Raw genomic sequence first — 18,119 nt, forward strand, 5'->3', positions numbered from 1 at the left:
GCTGCCCCGGCCCATCTGGTGGGCTCCGCAGTGTACCCTTCTTTACTCACTACCTATCTGCCCACTGGTAGCTCAGATCAAGTGTTCTGTTCCTACCCAACAACAGTTCAAGAGACTTCAGCAGCCATTCTTCTCCTGAGCTGCTCGAAATATAGTTTTCAATTTTTAATTTTCGGCATGTGGGACCTTAGTTCTCCAACCAGGGATTGAACCCGCACCCTCTGCATTGCAAGCACAGAGTCTTAACCATTGGACCTCCAGGGAACTCCCTCAAAATCTTTTTAATTACTTCACTTAGAGCCACAGAGCTAAGAGGAGGTCTACCTGGCATTTGACTTACCCGAGAGAGATAAAGAAGTTATTAAAATCTCTAGTTCTTTGAACACAATCACGACAGCGATAAATATGGATGTTTTCTCACCCACAGTGCCACCATGGAATCCCAGATGAGGTTACAGTTAGGGAAAGGATGACACAAACATACGCCTCAGGTTCCATTTTATTAAAAAACAAAACCAAACAAAATTTTGCAATGGAATTTCCTGGAATTCACAATCCTTTTCAAATTTTCATAACTGCATGTTTTTTGAACTTTACAGAAGAACACGATTGCACTTATTTACATGATAGTCTTCTATATAATAAAAAGAGCCGTGTTGTATGATTGAATGATTCCAATTATTATCCTTAATATCTTATCATTAGCCCATATGAGACAACAGCTTCTGCTCTCCAAGCACATAGAGAATAGAATAAATCAAAATAAAAGTTGTGTCTTCTAATAGAAGACAATTCCTGTTAAAGATGGTTTCTTTTAAACTTCTGTGTATTTCAAGAGGGATATAAAGTGCTTTAGAAGGAGTAAGGTAGGTGCCTGAGGTGGGGAAGAAGAAAAAGAGATTTATACAGAAAAAAACAAAATGAAACTCAATAACTACACCATCTGAACTAATCATTTAAATATGCCTGTGACTTGTATAGAAGATAATGTTTGGGTAGAACAGCTACATAATTCACTACTAAAATTTTTTTTTTTTTAACAATTAAGAACAAACCAAAGTCCAAATAAGAAGTTACTGGTGAAAATGCCGTGGGGAGTAACTTTGGTGATTTTGAGTCATGTGGCAAATAAAACAAGGAACAGTCTCATAATCTGAGTATCGTGAGAATGAGTTAGGGACCATTACACGTGGATCTTCAGACCTCAAGGGGCCGCTGAGTAAAATTCTAACAGTGACGTCATTCGTTTTACAATGAAAGCACTTAATCTGTGTTGGCAGGGGGTGGGGGGTGGGTAATAAATCCACTGAATTTTTTTCTTGTTAGTAGGAAGGGACTAGACATTAACTTAAAATGTCATGTCTGAACTATTTCTGAATGGTAAATTCATTCTTTGTAGGAGATTTTTTCCCCCCAATGGAAATAATAATATCCTACCTAAAGAGGTTAAAATAAGTTGGTTTTTCTTTCCTTTTCACATTGCTGAGCTGTCAGTTGCTGGTCTTGATCTGCAGTCCACAGAATCAGTGTCTTGTATATACTGCTTGGGAGGCTCTTCCCAGAAACTAGAATAATCATCCTTCCAGCTTGTGAACATTTAAAAGAATAACACCCATTATTTTTTCAAGAAATGAATGGAATGTAACTTTTCACAAGTACAAAATTACTTCAAGTTTTCTAAATATAAGGGACTTCTCACTATAAAAATAACAACCCCTCCCTCCCCTCCCCCACCTCGACATCTCTTTCTAATTATAAAATGGTACAACCATTTCAGATTACTAATGTGAAAGCAGGAAGTAAATATATTATGTACACGTACAAAACACGTCAGTATCTCACACCATTTACATTCATATGAAAGAAATCTGTTTATTGATCTTCCTTTGCAATTTGACAAGAAAAAAGTTGAGATAACGTTACAAAACAATCAGGCCCTTGTCTTAGAACTCTGTACAAACATTCCAGCCAGAGGCATCTCCTTTGCAAACAGAGCAAACAATATTCTTTCAACGTTTTCTGGAAGAAGGGGGCTGCTGACAGAGAGATGTTCCACGGGGCCCTCCTCCAGTCTTCAGAGTTTGTGACATTCCTCCCTATTCTGACAAAAGTGGATCAAATTCTCAACTACTGAGGAAACTACAAGAAAAGGCAAATCACTACCAGTTGTTGAGGAAATGGTGACTCTCGTCAGATGAGCTGGCCGAAAGGATAATGGCGAGGATTCCAGCAGAGGGCGCCCTGCTCCCTTGCAATAACATCCCGTTTAACACTAAGTACCGTAGACGCCAACGCAAACACAGACTGAAGAGTCCTTAAGTTAATAGTCCTGCCATTGATTCACGATCTATCACTACAGGCAAAGTTTGGTATTTTCTTCAAAAGAGCAGGATATGCTATAATTAACTAGCTCTTATACACGAAAATTCTTTGGCTATTTAAAGTCTTCACATTCTCAAAGAGAACAATATTCTGAGTTCAACAAAGCGCTCGATTTGTCTGAAACTTCTGAGGGAAAAGGAGACTAAGCACTCGACTGTCAGGATGGTGCAGTACTAAGGCCATGATGCTTTTTTTTTTTTTTTTAGATTTCTGGATATCATAAGAGAAATCCAGCCTGCAAGAGAAAGTCCCCTAAGATTTCATTCACAGTTTCATTCAACCAAGTGAACCAACTTCACTTTTATTTATGAGCACATTGGGAAAAAGTTACACTAGCCACTGGAAGAAACATGTGTCCATTGGGAGGGTGGACACGTGTTTGGATGGTCTTTGGTTTATACAGTACACATGGTCCCCACCTGATGTTCTCTGCTTCTCCAAGTCTTTCACTTCAGTAAGGAGGACAAGACCACTGATGTCCTGCCAAGCAACGACTTTCAGTGACTCAGAATGAGCTACCTTCTCCATGGGTTTTCTCCCTCCCTCTCTTCAGACCCACAGAGCCTCTGGAGAGATGCATGTTTTTGACTTATTATCCTCAACAAATATTTGTCCAGTGGCCAGAGACAGAATGGCTTGGTGGTAAATGCAAATGTTAACAGTAGCACAAGGAAAAGAAGGTCTTTAATCACGGAGATTTCTGGAGAAGCCACTTGATCATGAAGCACTCAAGGCATGCATCATTTAGAGGACAGTATAGAGAGATGTAAATAACCTCAGCAGCTCCTTTGCAGAATGAGAGGGGTTTGCAATTAAAGGACTTGATAATGAAGAGTCTACATCCAGGATCTGGATGCATTGCTTGAGTTTTGGGATGATTAATTTAGTGACACCCAAAGGTCAAAGAGCACAGTGTGGCTACTCATCTGTGGGTCTTTATAAATTACAAGGGGCCTGGAGTCATGAGATGGGGAGGGGAGGGCAGGAAGGTAAGAGGTAAGTGATGAGAAATGCACACCTGCTTCTCAGAATTAATTTATTTTTCAGATAATCCCAACCTTCTTTGCAATCAGGAGTGTTTAACTCACAAGCGTTAAACTCCTTAAGATGAACACAAGGCCTCATAGAGGTCTTGTGGAGGATTTTAGTTTTAAATCCTCTGATTTAAAACTGATTCGGGAAGAGCATCCATGCACTTTCCCTGCCATCTTCTTTCCTAACTCCCTGTGGGTAAAAGCATCTCTGTGCATGAGTGCTTAGTTACTCAGTCGTGCCCAACTCTTTGCGACCCTCTGAACTATAGCCCAGCAGGCTCCTCTGTCCATGGGATTTTTCAGGCAAGAATGCTGGAGTGGGTTGCCATTTCCTCTTCCAGGGAATCTTCCCGACCCAGGAATTGAACTGGCATCTCCCACGTTTCCTGCATTGCAGGAGGATTCCTTACCCGCTGAGTCATCAGGAAGCTGTATCCTCACCATCTTTTAATTGCCCTTATCAAAAGTACTGTTCAGTTCTGGCCATGTAAATAACACAGAGGGAGTTCTGTGATGCAGGGCACCTCACAAGGAACTATGCATCCCTAACTTTGGGCGAATGGTTTCTTTTTGCTTCTTTTTCAGTTTCAAGGAAGAAGTGGCCTCTCAGATCACTTACAAAGAGCAAGTTCTTGTGCCAAGATGTTAAGAAGCAGGAGTGGACATCGGATACGGTACAGCCCATGTGTTTTTCCAAGAAATCCTAACCCTGGGGGCCTGTGGTGAACTGAGAAGGTCACAGATGCTGGGGGTGGAAGATAGATTAGACAGCCTTCTGGAATTGTTACCTTGCCATTATTTGCCTCGGAGACTTTGCTGGAAAGGAAGTCTTTTTTTTTTTTTTTTTTTAAGGCAATAGCTAGAGGTGGTCTGTGATAAAATTAGTGACATGAGAAGTGAAAATGAGGCAAACTCCACTACAGAGGAAGTTAATTTGCTTTTATAGTCAACTGGTTTTCCTCATCAGAAGTGCAGAGATAGATTCTGCCACACAATAAAAAAGAAGAAAAACATCAACAACAGGAAGGACGGTAATCACAATAATAACACCTCTTCAGATCCACTAAGGTTTTTCTGTCCTAAAAGATGGGAAAAGGATTCATGTGGGGGTGTGCAGACAAAGAAAGAGATAGGCAGTCAGAGAGCCAGAGAGAGACACACCCAGACAAAAAAGGAAAGAAATCTAAATGAAAGTATTATTAAAAAATGCTACCAGAAATGGCCTCAGAGGCTCTATTACCACAGAGGGTTGGAGCCTCCCTCCACAGAGGGTGTGACTCTCTCTGTGGTTTTCTGAAAGGGTTTTGCTTTGATGAGGTTTCTTTGTTTTCAGTCCAGGTGATGCCTTCAACAGACAACTAAATGCTCTGCAAGAATTTTCATCTCGACTAGATGAACGTGATGGTAGTAAGAGTCCAAGACAGGCTGTCTGTCATTGTTTTTGGTTCTGAAAGGATGTCAGCTTCAGGAATGTCAGAGCACTAGCAGAACTAGCCTGGGTACCATTGGTTGGGATGACCAAATCCAGACCCAGGAGCATGCAGGATGTTTCCAGCAGAATGAGGGAAAACAAAACAGAGAAACCTCTTTGACCTGTGACTGATTCATGTTGCTGTATGGCAGAGGCTAACACAATATTGTAAAGCAATTATCCCCCAATGAAAAGCAAAACAAAAAAACACCCTCTTTGCCTCCATGGTCATGATCATTACTCAGTGACGTCAGAAAAGGTAGATGCCTTTGCTACTTTTAACTTTCTACCTTCTCCAAGCTCTCCATCACTCCCTGCCAGGATGACAGAGTTGACACTTTAGGGGTGATCCAAACCTAGAGATGAAATCAAAATATCGATGCTCTATTCATGATCGAAGTTCAGTTCTGCCCAAAGGGATCAGCCACACAGGATACAGCAATTCCTAGAGGGGACTCTAAATTACACTGAGGGAATGGGGATGCCCGTTTTCTTGCCCACCTCCTTGGGGCCGAAGGGGGATGCTTCTGAGTTGAGAGCTGGTTTCTGAGTTTCAGGGCATCATAATTCACCAACTTGAGGCTGGAAAGTCACAAGCTCCTAAGACTTCTCCAGTATTGAGAAGGCCACACAGAGTCTCGTGTTTGGAGCCTGTATGTACCTTGCCACTTTTTCCTCCCAAATCCATGCATTTTAGCCAAAGTGATGGGGCTAGGGGCCACTGGGACTAGGAAAAGACCATCTGCAGGGGGACCAGGGGTGGAAGTAAATCTGCATTACTAGAATATGGAATTCTGTTTGGCTCCTGAATGCCACACATCCGTCCAAGGGTGGACGTGAAGGATATAATTTTGTCTCAGCACCAAACCAACATGCTTTGGGTGACTTCTTTAAAAAACAAACAAACAAACAAAAAAACTGGTCAAGGAAGTAACGGCAAATGGTCATGGACAATTGTGGTAAGGTTAAACAGGCCCAGCAAAAATTTCAGGAAGGATGTTCTGAATATTTATCCATTATAAGACAAGTGGGTCTCTGGGCCTCTCATTAGGTGACCTGGGTGGGATCCAGTTCTCTCTAGTGGTAATTAGGTTTTACCCCCTTTTATTTGTAAGGGTCAGGGAATCTTGGGAGAACATTGGAGAAGCTCTAGTCCTGTGTTCTCCAAGGTGACGATGAACCACATGTGGCTGCTGAGGACTGGAGCATCAGACAGTCCAAATGGACAGCTGAGTGACTGTCAAACACACGCTGCCTTTAGTAGACTTAGTATGAAAAAGAATGTCAAGTATTTCATGAATACTTTTTATACTAATTACCTGTGGAAACAGTAACGTTGGAACAAAGAAGTATATTATGGAAATTACTCTTACCTGTTTTCTTTCGCTTTTTAAAAATGTGGCCGGTAGGAAATTTGCAATTACATGTGGGACTTCTACTATATTTCTCTTGGAGAGTACTCATCTAGACCCTATGGAAAAATGCACATCAAGTCTGCAGATGCTTCAAGAGGGTTCCCATGTCCTTTGATACTTTCTACGAGCCACGGGGGGCCCAGGTCAGGGTTTATTCTTTGGGGGGACGATCTGTGTGGGAATGGTTCTTTCCATTTTTTTTTTAACCCTTCCATGCCAGTTAATTATTATTTTTTTTTCTTAAAATTAACAAAGTCATGGGAAAATTCTTCAGAAACACGTCTTTGGTAAAGGAGAACCTTCTAGACTCACGGAGCTTGCAGCAGAACTTTCCTAGGGTCAGGTCCACAGACTCAGCTCTGCCACCTGGGCTTGTCATCACTTAGGCAGCATCTTTTAGGGGCTGCTGGGCTACGGCACACATAAGCAACCAATTCCTGATCTACCTGGTCACTGGCAGGAAGAGAGAACACCCACCAATCCCAAAGGCATTTTCTCTCTGGGCATGGGATCCAATTTATGTAATTATCCTCTTCATTCCCTTTGACTTAATACCAAACTTTGTTTTGGACAAAGTGGACTGAAGGAGGGGTAGGTGGTACAGGCCTTTGCTGACCTAGAAAAAAATATCTTGAGATGAAGAATTCCACACTGAGAACGAGGATTTGAAGGTATCCAGAGACTGCAGACTCTGTGACTAAGTGTGGCTTTTTAAAGCAAGGCAAAATAAAGCAACTCCTCCTTGGCCTTAGAACTTCCATTATTTAGACAGTCAGTCTCAGCCACACAGGCGTGCTGAGTCTCAAAAAGCTGTTGTTATATGTTACATGTCAAGTAACTCTGCCTGCCCAAGGTAGAAAGTCTGCTGCGTGTCATCACTCACCGCTAAAAATGGGTCCCCCTGGCAAAATGCTCATTAGTGGTCCTAAGACCGGCAGGAGCCTCGGGCATCATCTTGTTAAACACCTTCTCTTTACAGATGCTGAAGCCGAGGCCCAGCAAGCACGCGGCTCATCTCCGCCTCCTGACTCCGGATTCAGCACTGCCTTTATTCTTCCCTGTCTTGGACACCCTGAATTTCACGACAGGACTCCTACAGAGATGTGACATTTCTGAAGGTGGTGACCATTTTCTCTGCCTTTGCTGCCTACTTAGAAAGTATCAAATAGGAAATCGTTAAAGGTAGAGAAAAAAGAGCCTTCAAGGGTCTCCCTTGACATCTACACCGTGTTCCAGCAGGCAGCCCAGTTTTACAGCAGAACCAAACTCTGTTTTTGCACGAGGATGAGTGTGGCAAGGCAGAAGGGCCTCATCACATACGTAAATAACTCGATGAGAGAAACGTTCTTTCCCAGGTAACCCATGCCCAGCAGCCTGGCCTTTCACAGATGTCGAGGTGATCCATCTAATAGTCCAGAGAAACAATGTACACTGCCTTAGTCATCCATGCATCTGGAGAGTCTTGAATGTATTACAAAATTGCCCACTGAAAAAATAGCACATCTCTGTCATAGTTACAAAAAAAGAATAAAAACATAAAGAATTTAAAAACATCAGGTGGATTTTCAGAATTCATTTTGATACCTCATTTCCTCTCCCTCTGACTTTGTCTCTCAGTCAGGAGAAACTTGATTTTAACAATTCCCACTCTGTACTTTTTAGATCGAGTGTTCTATTACACTCCACCTCCCACCTCCCACTTGGTATCTAGACGCACTCGGGGGAGCCCTGGGAAGCAGTTTCCTAAGGATTCACCTAAATCCTTCCTCGAGGTCTGGTGAGGTTGAACAGAAGTGTACTGGAATTAAAGTAAGACCTGGATGCTCTGTGTTGGATCCAAAGATGCTTGGATCTTTTTTAAAGCTTCCATCTCCTGCAGGACCCACTTGTGGAGGTAACAGGAGATTGTCCCAGCCTTGGGGAAACCAATGCAACAGATGGTTCACTTTCAGGAAGGGTATGTGGTATCTGGTTTGAAAATTAGGCTTGTCGTCCCAGTGACGGACAAGCCCTACAGCCACTTGGAATGGCACTAATGCCCCGAGAGGGAAATTGTGATTTCAGCATTTCAGTCAGAGACTGCTAAGACCCAGAAGGATTGACGTGCCTCCCTAGAGCTTCCTCCTCAAGTCACGTGGGTCCTTAACAGAGCTGGGCAAGTGGAAGCCAGGGTGTGTAGCTGAAAAACATGAGCAGTGGCCTCCGCAGACTCAGAGCTCGGTGTTGGGCTCTCCGGCAGCTGGGAGTTTTAAGACCCACTTAAAAGAACTTAGATTCTAAATGAAAGCTGGCCTTAGACTGTTTCAAGGTGCCGAGGCACTTCCCAAAGCCATGCACACTTCATGCTGAGAGGTCAAGGCCATTAATCTCAGAGATGGAATACAAACTGGTCAGAGCAGGAACTGATGCTTCTAAACAGAACTCAGTACGAAAGCTGGAGTGAATCAAAGGAAACACAAAGGAGTGAACATAAAGTACACTACACATAGTCCTTAAAAAGAAACTGCCGAAGAAATCAACCACATTCCCCAAACAGGAAAACAAGACCCCGGGAAAAACTGAAATGAAACCAAGAAGCCCTAAGAGTGTCCTTTCAGTCTGTTTCGGGAACTTCTGAAGGGTGTGTCTACAAGGACATGGGAGAGAAAATCAGCTTTCAGCTTCCCAGGTGCCAAGGCCAGGGCCTGCTGCAGAGACGGAGAAACTGCATCCTGATGAACGTGACTTTGGATATTGCTTTGCGGTACCATTCTTGAGTGGAGCTCCCTGGAGTTGCCAAGGTGTTCTGGAGATGTGAGTGCCGGGTCCAATCTTGGGGCACTCCTCCCTTCCTTCCCCTCGCATCCTACCATCCCTTTTTTCTCTATTTGCCGTTTCAAGATTTCACCTCTTCGCAGTCTTGGTCGGTGGAAAGTTCTACATCAGACAGTCCAACCTCCATCGCCATGATCAGTGAGATATCAGAATCACTGCTTATAGCTGGCTCCTGCTCACCTGAGGGGGAAACAAAGTTCATGGTGAACACCGAGCTACGTCTTCAGAGGCTTAATACGGTTGCCTTTAATAAGTAACATTTCATTGGTGCCAAAGTCTTGGTGGTACAGTGGCTAGCATAGCTGCCTTACCTTTCACTGAAGCTCAAGAGAAGGTATCAGGAAAATTGCCTAGTTTGTAAAAAATAAATACATAAGAAAAAAGTCTAGTTATCTTATGCTAAGGGCATGTGTGGTAAGTCACATCAATTTGTGATCCCACAGACTGTAGCCCACAAGGCTCCTCTCTCCATGGGATTCTCCAGGCAAGAATACTGGTGTGGGTTGCCATGCGCTCCTCCAGGGAATCTTCCTGACCCAGGGATCAAACCCGCATCTCTTATGTCTTCTGCAGGGGCAGGTGGGTTCTTTACTGCCAGTGCCAACTGGGAAGCCCTTCTCACACTATGAAAAGATGTATCTTATAAGTATATATCTAAGGAGGAAAAAATACACTGAATATCTCTAAGTAGGGCAACAAATTCTATATGGAAAAGCAGTTGAACAATTCACAGATGAAACGACTGATAAATGTGTATAAAATTTTTCAGAATATTAAAAACATGAACAATAAGATCAAAGGTATATGTCACCCTGGGGAACTTCCCTGGTGGTCTAGTGGTTAAGACTTTGCACTTCCATTACAGGAGGCACTGGTTTGATTCCTAGTCAGGGAACTAAGATCCCGCATGCTGCATGGTGGCCAGAAAAAAAAAGTATTATGTCATGCTGGGAAAATTTGTAAAAAATTCACTGAGGGTTGTATTCTTAACGTACAGAGAACTTTTAAATAAATAAGAAAAACTAAGAGTCCAACAGAAAAAATGGGTAAAGGTTACTGTTATACAATTCACAAAAGAATGCAATACAATTGACCAATAAATATCAGGTAAAAAGGAGCTACTCCTTTTTGTTTTGAAATCTTCACTCTTTAAAAAAGACTGTATTACACACATTTCGGTAGATATTTTGATCAACTGCATTCAGAACTGTGAAATTTTCACCCTGTAATTTCATTTTCACAGTATATTACAGAGAAATAATCAGAGATGCAAAAATATCCATTTAAGCATTATTTATAGCAGCAAAACATTGCAAGTAACAAAGCCTAACAATAAAAAATTTCTCAGTAAACTATGTTACTTCTAAAAGACAATCTTCTTGTTATAATTATTAAAGTGATATTTCCAAAGAGTCTGTATTTACAGAAGAAAATGCTCCCAGTAAATGAAAACAGAAATATTCAAAGCTTTATGTGCAGTGAAGTCAACAGAGAAAGTTAACTGGAAGTAAGAAAGCCGACAATAAGAGTTGTCTCAAGTTTGGGGATTTATAATTATTTTCTTTTCTTTAAAAAATTTAGCTTTACTCCTAAACATGCTTCAGTGAACATATATCATTCATTCACTCAACATATAATTGAGTCCCTACTATATGCTAAGAATTGTGCTAGCTGTAGGGATATAGGGGTGAAAATGAGGCAATTTCAGTCCTCAAGGAGCTTACTGTCCAGTAGGCAGGCAGACCATTGACTTGTCAATTACCCCAACATGATAAGCTCTTTGTTGTAAGATGTACCTGGTGTTTTAGGAGGTAAGGGTGCTACGTAACCATTTGCTGAGTCTAAGAAAGCTTTCCACTGGCTACCATGTCTAAACTGAGTCTATAGGATAACTTGTATTTCAGCCAGATGAATGAGAAGGATGAATCTTTTTAAAGTAATAGCAATAGCATGTACAGACGGTTGGAGTTGATAGACAGCTTTGTGCAGACATCAGACTGTATTTAAATATGACTGGGATGCAAAGGTAAGCTAGGGAGTATGAACAGGGGAGGCTGGAGAGCTCAGCTGCCTATAATTGAAAGTGTTAGTTGCTCACTTGTGTCTGACTCTTTGTGACCCAATAGACTATAGCCCACCAGGCTCCTCTGTCCATGGGATTCTCCCAGGCAAGAATACTGGAGTGGGTTGCCATTCCCTCTCCAGGGGATCTTCCTGATCCAGGGATCGAACCCAGGTCTCCTGCGTTGCAGGCAGATTCTTCACCATCTGAACCACCAGGGAAGCCTATCAATTCAGTTCAGTCGCTCAGTCGTGTCCGACTCTTTGCGACCCCATGAATTGCAGCCTATAAGGCAGCTTTAAAACCAGAAGATCTTGTATGTTCCATTACCCTACAGAAGAAACATGCAATTAAAAGACCAACAAAATATCTAAGTACTAAAGAATGCAGATGGTTATAATACTTTTGCTCTCATAATCACTGATATAATTTCTTCATGTTGAGGTACAGTTAAGAAAAAATAAATATGAGTTTCATGAAGGGCAGTGAATTTTCAAATGTTTACAAGGAGACAAACAGAGAACTGACACAGAGTTATGGTCTTAAGAATCAGTTTTAGAGAAATAAAGTGTCTCACAGGGGTGTAGCCAACCTAAAGACTGAGATCTATAATGTTTCCTAGACCCAAAAGTGCATGAGGTTCACATAACTATAGACAGATCAATGGGTAGAATAAAACTTTGGAAACAGATCTTGGGTAGAAGTATTTAGCTTTGTCAATGGTGGCATTTAACAAATTTTCAGGGGACTTCAATAGTGGTCCACTGGTTAACAATCTGCCTTGCAATGCAGGGGACACAGGCTTGATCCTTTGTTGTGGAACTAGGATCCCACATGCCAGGGAGCAACTCAGCCTGAGCGCTGCAACTAGAGAGTCCGTGAGCTGCAACGAAAGATCCCACGTGTCACGACTAAGACCAGACTCAGCCATATAAATAAGTAAACATAGAAAAAACACACTCACACAAATATTCAATAAAATTATTCATGCAGAAAAAAGATGAAATTGGATTCTTGCCTCACATCATATACATTCTAGGCTGGCTAAATATCTATATCTACATCCACTGATATATCTGTATCTACATCTATGTCTGTACCTGTGCTGTGCTGTGCTTAGTCGCTCTGTTGTGTCCAACTCTTTGTGACCCCCTGGACTGTAGCCCGCCAGGTTCCTCTGTCCATGGGATTCTCCAGGCAAGGATACTGGAGTGGATTGCCATGCCCTCCTCCAGGGGATTTTCCCAACCCAGGGATCTAACCTGTGTTTCCTGCATTGCAGGTGGATTCTTTACCAGCTGACCTGCCAGGGAAGCCCGTCTATACCTACACCTGTACCTATGGTCCATCTTTATTTCGCATGTGTTACTTCCTTCTCATTTATCCTCTTCTCCAGAGCTATCTGGTGCCTTGCATCCCTGACCTTTGGGGAATTCTTTGATGCAAACTGGGGTGGTCCTCCTCTTCCTCATGTCTGCTTAGCACTTGTTTTCTCCGCATGGTTATGCGCTCGGCACCACCTGGTGGAAGCTTTCACTCTGCAATTGCAGTGAGCAGCAGGCAATGGATTTGGGCAGACACAATCTGCACAGCTAGACACAGAGGATTGCTCTGATTTTTAGGTCCACTAAGTCACTGATGCTTTATTCATTTCCTCCCAGTTGCCCAAATTTTTCCAGGGTTTCTTCTTACACTTTCCCTGTCCATGTTGGAAAATCCCTTTGCTACAGCTTTTGTGGGGTTTTAGGAGTGCCTAGAAGTAATTTCACATGTTCAATGCATACTTTTTACTCAGTGTTCTCCACAAACATCACTTTTACAATGAGAAAATTATATGGGTTTCCCTAGTGGTTCATACAGTAAAGAATCTGTCTGCAATGCGGGAGACCTGCGATCAATCCTAGGGTTAGGAAGATCCCCTGGAGAAGGGAATGGTTACCCACTCCAGCATTCTTGCCTGGAGAATTCCATGGACAGAAGAGCCTGGTGGGTTACAATCCAAGGGTCACAAAGAGTTGGACATGACCAAACAAGTAACACTTAAAATTATAGTTATGAGAGCTGGGATCCTATCTTACTTTAGGAGACTGTAGTCTCAGCTGTAAGTAATTATACATGTTACTCTGTATAAGTCACTTTCTCCTCTGGGGCTAAAGCTTTAAAATCTATAAAATGAGAGTTTGTACTAGGTATATTAGATGTCTTTCCAGTTGTTACAGTTTACTTGTGTATATGTTGATGCAAGTCTAGCACAGTGCCTCAGACATGGTGGGTGCTCAATACATAATTATTTAATAAAATTACCAGTGATAAAGAGTTGTTAAGTTTTTCTTTTGCCATAACTTTTCAACATGTTGTTTTCTACTAAAAACTTTTCTCTTAACAAAGAAGAAAGCCTGCAATTGTATATTTAGTACAAGTATGCACTAAATGTGAGAATTCACTACTCTGAGGTACAAAGAAAATGGGAATATTCTTATTCCTGGAGATAAAAAATGAGGGCTAAGGATATGGAAGCAATGTAAGTGTCCAAGATAGATGGACGGATAAAGAAGATGTGGTATGCATATACAATGGACTACTGCTCGGTCATAAAAAAGAACACTCCATTGCCATATGCAGCAATGTAGATAGACTGGGAGGGTGTTATGCTAAGTGAAAGAAGTCAGATGGAAAAAGGCAAATATTGTATAATAACACTTATATGTGGAACCCAGAAAACACAACAAACTAGTAAATACAAGAGAAAAGAAGCAAATTCACAGATACAGAGAACAAACTATGGTTACCAGTGGGATGAGGGGCTAGATAGGGCTGGGGGACTGGGAGGCACAAACTAATGTAAGACAGGCTACAAGGATATAGTATAATACAGGGAATATAGCCAATATTTTGTAATAACTGTGAATGGAGTGTAACCATTAAAAATGGTATAAAAATTAAAAAAAATTAAAATGAGGTCTACGTTGTAGAGATATATCCTCCCCCCTCCCACCACTTCCCCTTTTGCATCTGTCTCCTCCTCCTCCTTGTTCTTTTGGGCAAAAGTCCATGAATCAATTCAGCTCATAAGAAGCCAAATATTGTAGCTCACAAGTAAACTACAAGTCAACCAAAGAGCTCATCACTGAGTGATTCTATGGCTTTCAATAGAGCAAGTACAAAAACAAAGCACAGATAAGAGCTGACTGGTACACAGAGAGCTCACTGTTCCTGCAGCTTCCCACCTTCACTCCTGTCTTCTCAGCCACCGGCCTCAGCAGATTTCATGGCTTCATTCTCACTATCGTGCTTTCTAAGCTGGAATGTGTGAATTGAAAGAAAAAAGGGCCGTGTGGACTGCTATAACTATTGGCTGTTGAATTTATGATGCTATTTTGGAAACTGACTGTCCTGCACAGCTCTAGGCAAAGATAAATTCAAATCAATACAAACAGATTTGCCAAAAGATGGTTCAATTTTCATGATGAGACATTTCATCACCCACAGTATCTAATCATTTTTCACTCCAAAACTGTAAAAAATGATCTGAAGACATCTGAAATTATTCTTTAGTCTGTGCTATGTTTTTAATTGCACTTGGTTTGTTCCATAATTTTTGAAAACAGAATTTTTTTCTTGAATCGAAAGAAGAAAGAAAATATTAGTCACTCAGTCATGTCTGACTCTGTGACCCCATGGACCGTATCCTGCCAGGCTCCTCTCCCATGGGATTTCCCAGGCAAGAATACTGAAGTGGGTTGCCATTTCCTTCTCCAGGGGATCTTTTCCCCCAGGGATCAAACCTGGGTCTCCTGAATTCCAGGCAGATTCCTTACTATCTGAGCCTCCAGGGAAGGCTCTTTAATCAAAGCAGATGTTTTAATTTGAGACCATAATAGTACAGATAAAAATGCGGACACTAAAACATTTAGAAAGTTCTCTGTAGCTGGAACTAATTGAGGAGTATGAAATAACTGTTAACAATCAAAATGTTCACTGAATTTTACCTTCTCTCTTGTGAAAGTTAATATAAAATGAATACAAAAATAGCATTGGTCTTTATTGATTTCTCACAACAACCCTTTGATGTGTGGGTATTATTATTTCTATTTCACAGATGAAAAAATATTTAGTCCATTTGACACAGTTGCCCAATACTACTAGACACTCTTCCTTTCTTCTTTTTGTTTCATTCATTTTAAGGACATTGAGAGAATTTAAACAGGGAGTAATATGACCTGCTTAATATTTTAAAAGATCACTCTTGCAGTTAAGTGAAGAATAGATTGGTAGGTCAAGGGTGGAGGTAATCCAGCAAAAACCACTGCAGCAAAACAGATGAAACACGGGGATGGTTTGTTATAATATGAACAGAGGTCAGATGTTATATTAAAGTAATATTTTATTTTTTTACTACTTTAAAATTTTTATACAACTTTAAAGGTTGTGTAATTTCCATTATAGTTATTACAAAATATTAGCTATATTCCTGTGTTGTACAATTCATCCTTGAGCCAGTCTTAGACCCAATAGTTTGTGTCTTTTAATTTCCCACCCCTAAATTACCTCTTACCCCATCCCCACTGATAACCCCTAGTTTGCTCTCTATGAGTCTGCTTCTTTTATGTTATATTCACTTCAGCACAGAGAAAGTATTTTGGTGGATTTAAGAATTGATCCCAAGTATCTAGCACTCCATCTTGAATCTCTTAGATGGTAAGCAGAAAACATGGCTTTAAATGGAGCTCTGTGACCTGTTTTGTTGACTCATAACTACTACTTGCATATATTAGCACATTTAATTCTAAGTAAAATCCATCAGTAGGCTAACTGTGGTTAACCAAAAAATTCTTAGTGGCGGGATTTGTTTTTATTAATTCCATTTAGTCCATAAATTATTCATATGGACTTTGGTTTCTTTGTTTCCTCTTTAATACAAAGAATGTTACCTAAAGAGTTCAGTTCAGTTCAGTTGTTCAGTCGTGTCTGACTCTTTGCGACCCCATGAACCGCAGCATGCCAGGCCTCCCTATCCACCACCAACTCCCAGAGTTTACCCAAACTCATGTCCATTGAGTCAGTGATGCCATCTAACCATCTCATCCTCTGTCGTCCCCTTCTCCTCCTGCCTTCAAACTTTCCCAACATCAGGGTCTTTTCAAATGAGTCAGGTCTTCACATCAGGTGGCCAAAATATTGGGAGTTTCAGCTTCACCATCAGTCCTTCCAATGAACACCCAGAACTGATTTCCTTTAGAAAGAACTGGTTGGACTTCCTTGCAGTCCAAGGGACTCTCAAGAGTCTTCTTCAACACCACAGTTCAAAAGCATCAATTCTTCGGCGCTCAGCTTTCTTTATAGTCCAACTCTCACAGGTTTCCTTTTGGGAAACAGACACTGCAGCTGTAGTTTTGCTGTGGGTTTGCTATAACTATCTCTATAACAGTGGGCCTGGACGACATAACGTTCCTCCCAACCTGAGATGTGGCCTGTCCTGTCTTGGGCAGGATGGGGTCTGTCTCACTTAACAGGCTCTGGCCCATCCATTGTCAACATTCCCAACCCTCCATAAATAGAAGGCACTTGGTGAAATTGAATTTCCTCTCTGGACATAGGGTGTCAAAGGGTGATGCATAGGGTGTCAAGTTTTATGTTTTATTAACTAACAACCATAGAGTGCTTATTGACAACTTAGCATTAATATATGCCAGAGACTATCTAAGTACTTTAGATTGTCCAATTGAATATTCACAATTAACCTGTGACAAAGGAAAAATTATTATTTCTATTTTCAAGTGTTAAAACTAAGGCTCAGAAAAGTAAAAAACTTCCTGGGTTTACACAACAGTAAGAGTCAGATTCAGAATGCACACCGAGGCCTCTCTGACACCAGAGTTCATGAACGTGACTGCATTTATACTTCAGAGTTGAGAGTCTTAGTCTGAGGATGTCCCAGGCAAGAATGCTGGAGTGGGTAGCCATTTCCTTCTCTAGGGGATCTTCTTGACTCAGGAATTGAACCCATGTCTCCTGCATTGGCAGGCGGATTCTTCACCACTGAGCCACCAGGGAAGGCCTAAGCACCAGGAGCAATGCCCAGAAGATGTTGACTTTCAGGGGAGTCTGCGTATCCACAGTTACATTCACGCCTATATGGTTATGTGCTGCTGCTGCTGCTAAGTCACTTCAGTCCTGTCTGACTCTGTGCGACCCCATAGACAGCAGCCCACTAGGCTCCTCTGTCCCTGGGATTCTCCAGGCAAGAATACTGGAGTAGGTTGCCATTTCCTTCTCCAATGCATGAAAGTGAAAAGTCAAAGTGAAGTCGCTCAGTCGTGTCAGACTCTTAGCGACCCCATGGACTGCAGCCTACCAGGCTCCTCCATCCATGGGATTTTCCAGGCAAGAGTACTGGAGTGGGATGCCATTGCCTTCTCTGATATGTGCAGATATGCATTTTTCTGGGGAGAGGGTTGCTTTTACTAGAGTCTCACAGAAATGATAAAAGTCTCAGAAGCATGCATCTAAGAGGTTTTGTGCCTAGCATAAGTTGTTCTTTTTTTTAGGCTGTGTCATGCATCATGTGTGATCTTAGTTTCCTGACCAGGGATCGAACCTGTACTCACTGCAGTGGAAGCGCAGAGTGTTAATCTCTGGACCACCAGGAAGTTACCAGGGTAAGTTGAAGAAAACACTGTTGTCTGTAACCAAGAATGGCTTGGCTTTTTATTTTTTTTTAAGTGCATTTTTTGGTTTACATTTCACTAACTGTGTGTTTCATTAACTTGACGGGACACTTTTCATCTGAAATCTCTGCTTTCCTACTCGATTGTTTCTAAATGATGGTTATTCAAAGCTAGAGCAGAAAATGAGCCATCCCAGAATGCGTTTGATATTTACTCCACTGCCTGAGCTATGTATGAAAGGAGGCACAGAGCAGTAGTGGCTGGAATAAATCC

The 18,119-nt window shown here is 41.6% G+C and overlaps 1 protein-coding gene across 1 annotated transcript in view; it reads right to left on the minus strand.

Moving 5' to 3' along the window:
* Positions 1–481: 481 nt before the first annotated feature.
* The window catches only part of RNF150 (ring finger protein 150), a 281,142-nt gene continuing 263,504 nt past the window's right edge, over positions 482–18,119 (minus strand). The window contains exon 7 of the mRNA XM_010830301.1: positions 482–9,296. Coding sequence (XP_010828603.1) covers positions 9,178–9,296 — 119 coding nt within the window. The 3' untranslated portion in view covers positions 482–9,177. The remainder of the gene's footprint in view (positions 9,297–18,119) is intronic.

Source organism: Bison bison, unplaced genomic scaffold (genome assembly GCF_000754665.1).
Source record: "Bison bison bison isolate TAMUID 2011002044 unplaced genomic scaffold, Bison_UMD1.0 scf7180017864517, whole genome shotgun sequence".
Taxonomy (NCBI): domain Eukaryota; kingdom Metazoa; phylum Chordata; class Mammalia; order Artiodactyla; family Bovidae; genus Bison; species Bison bison.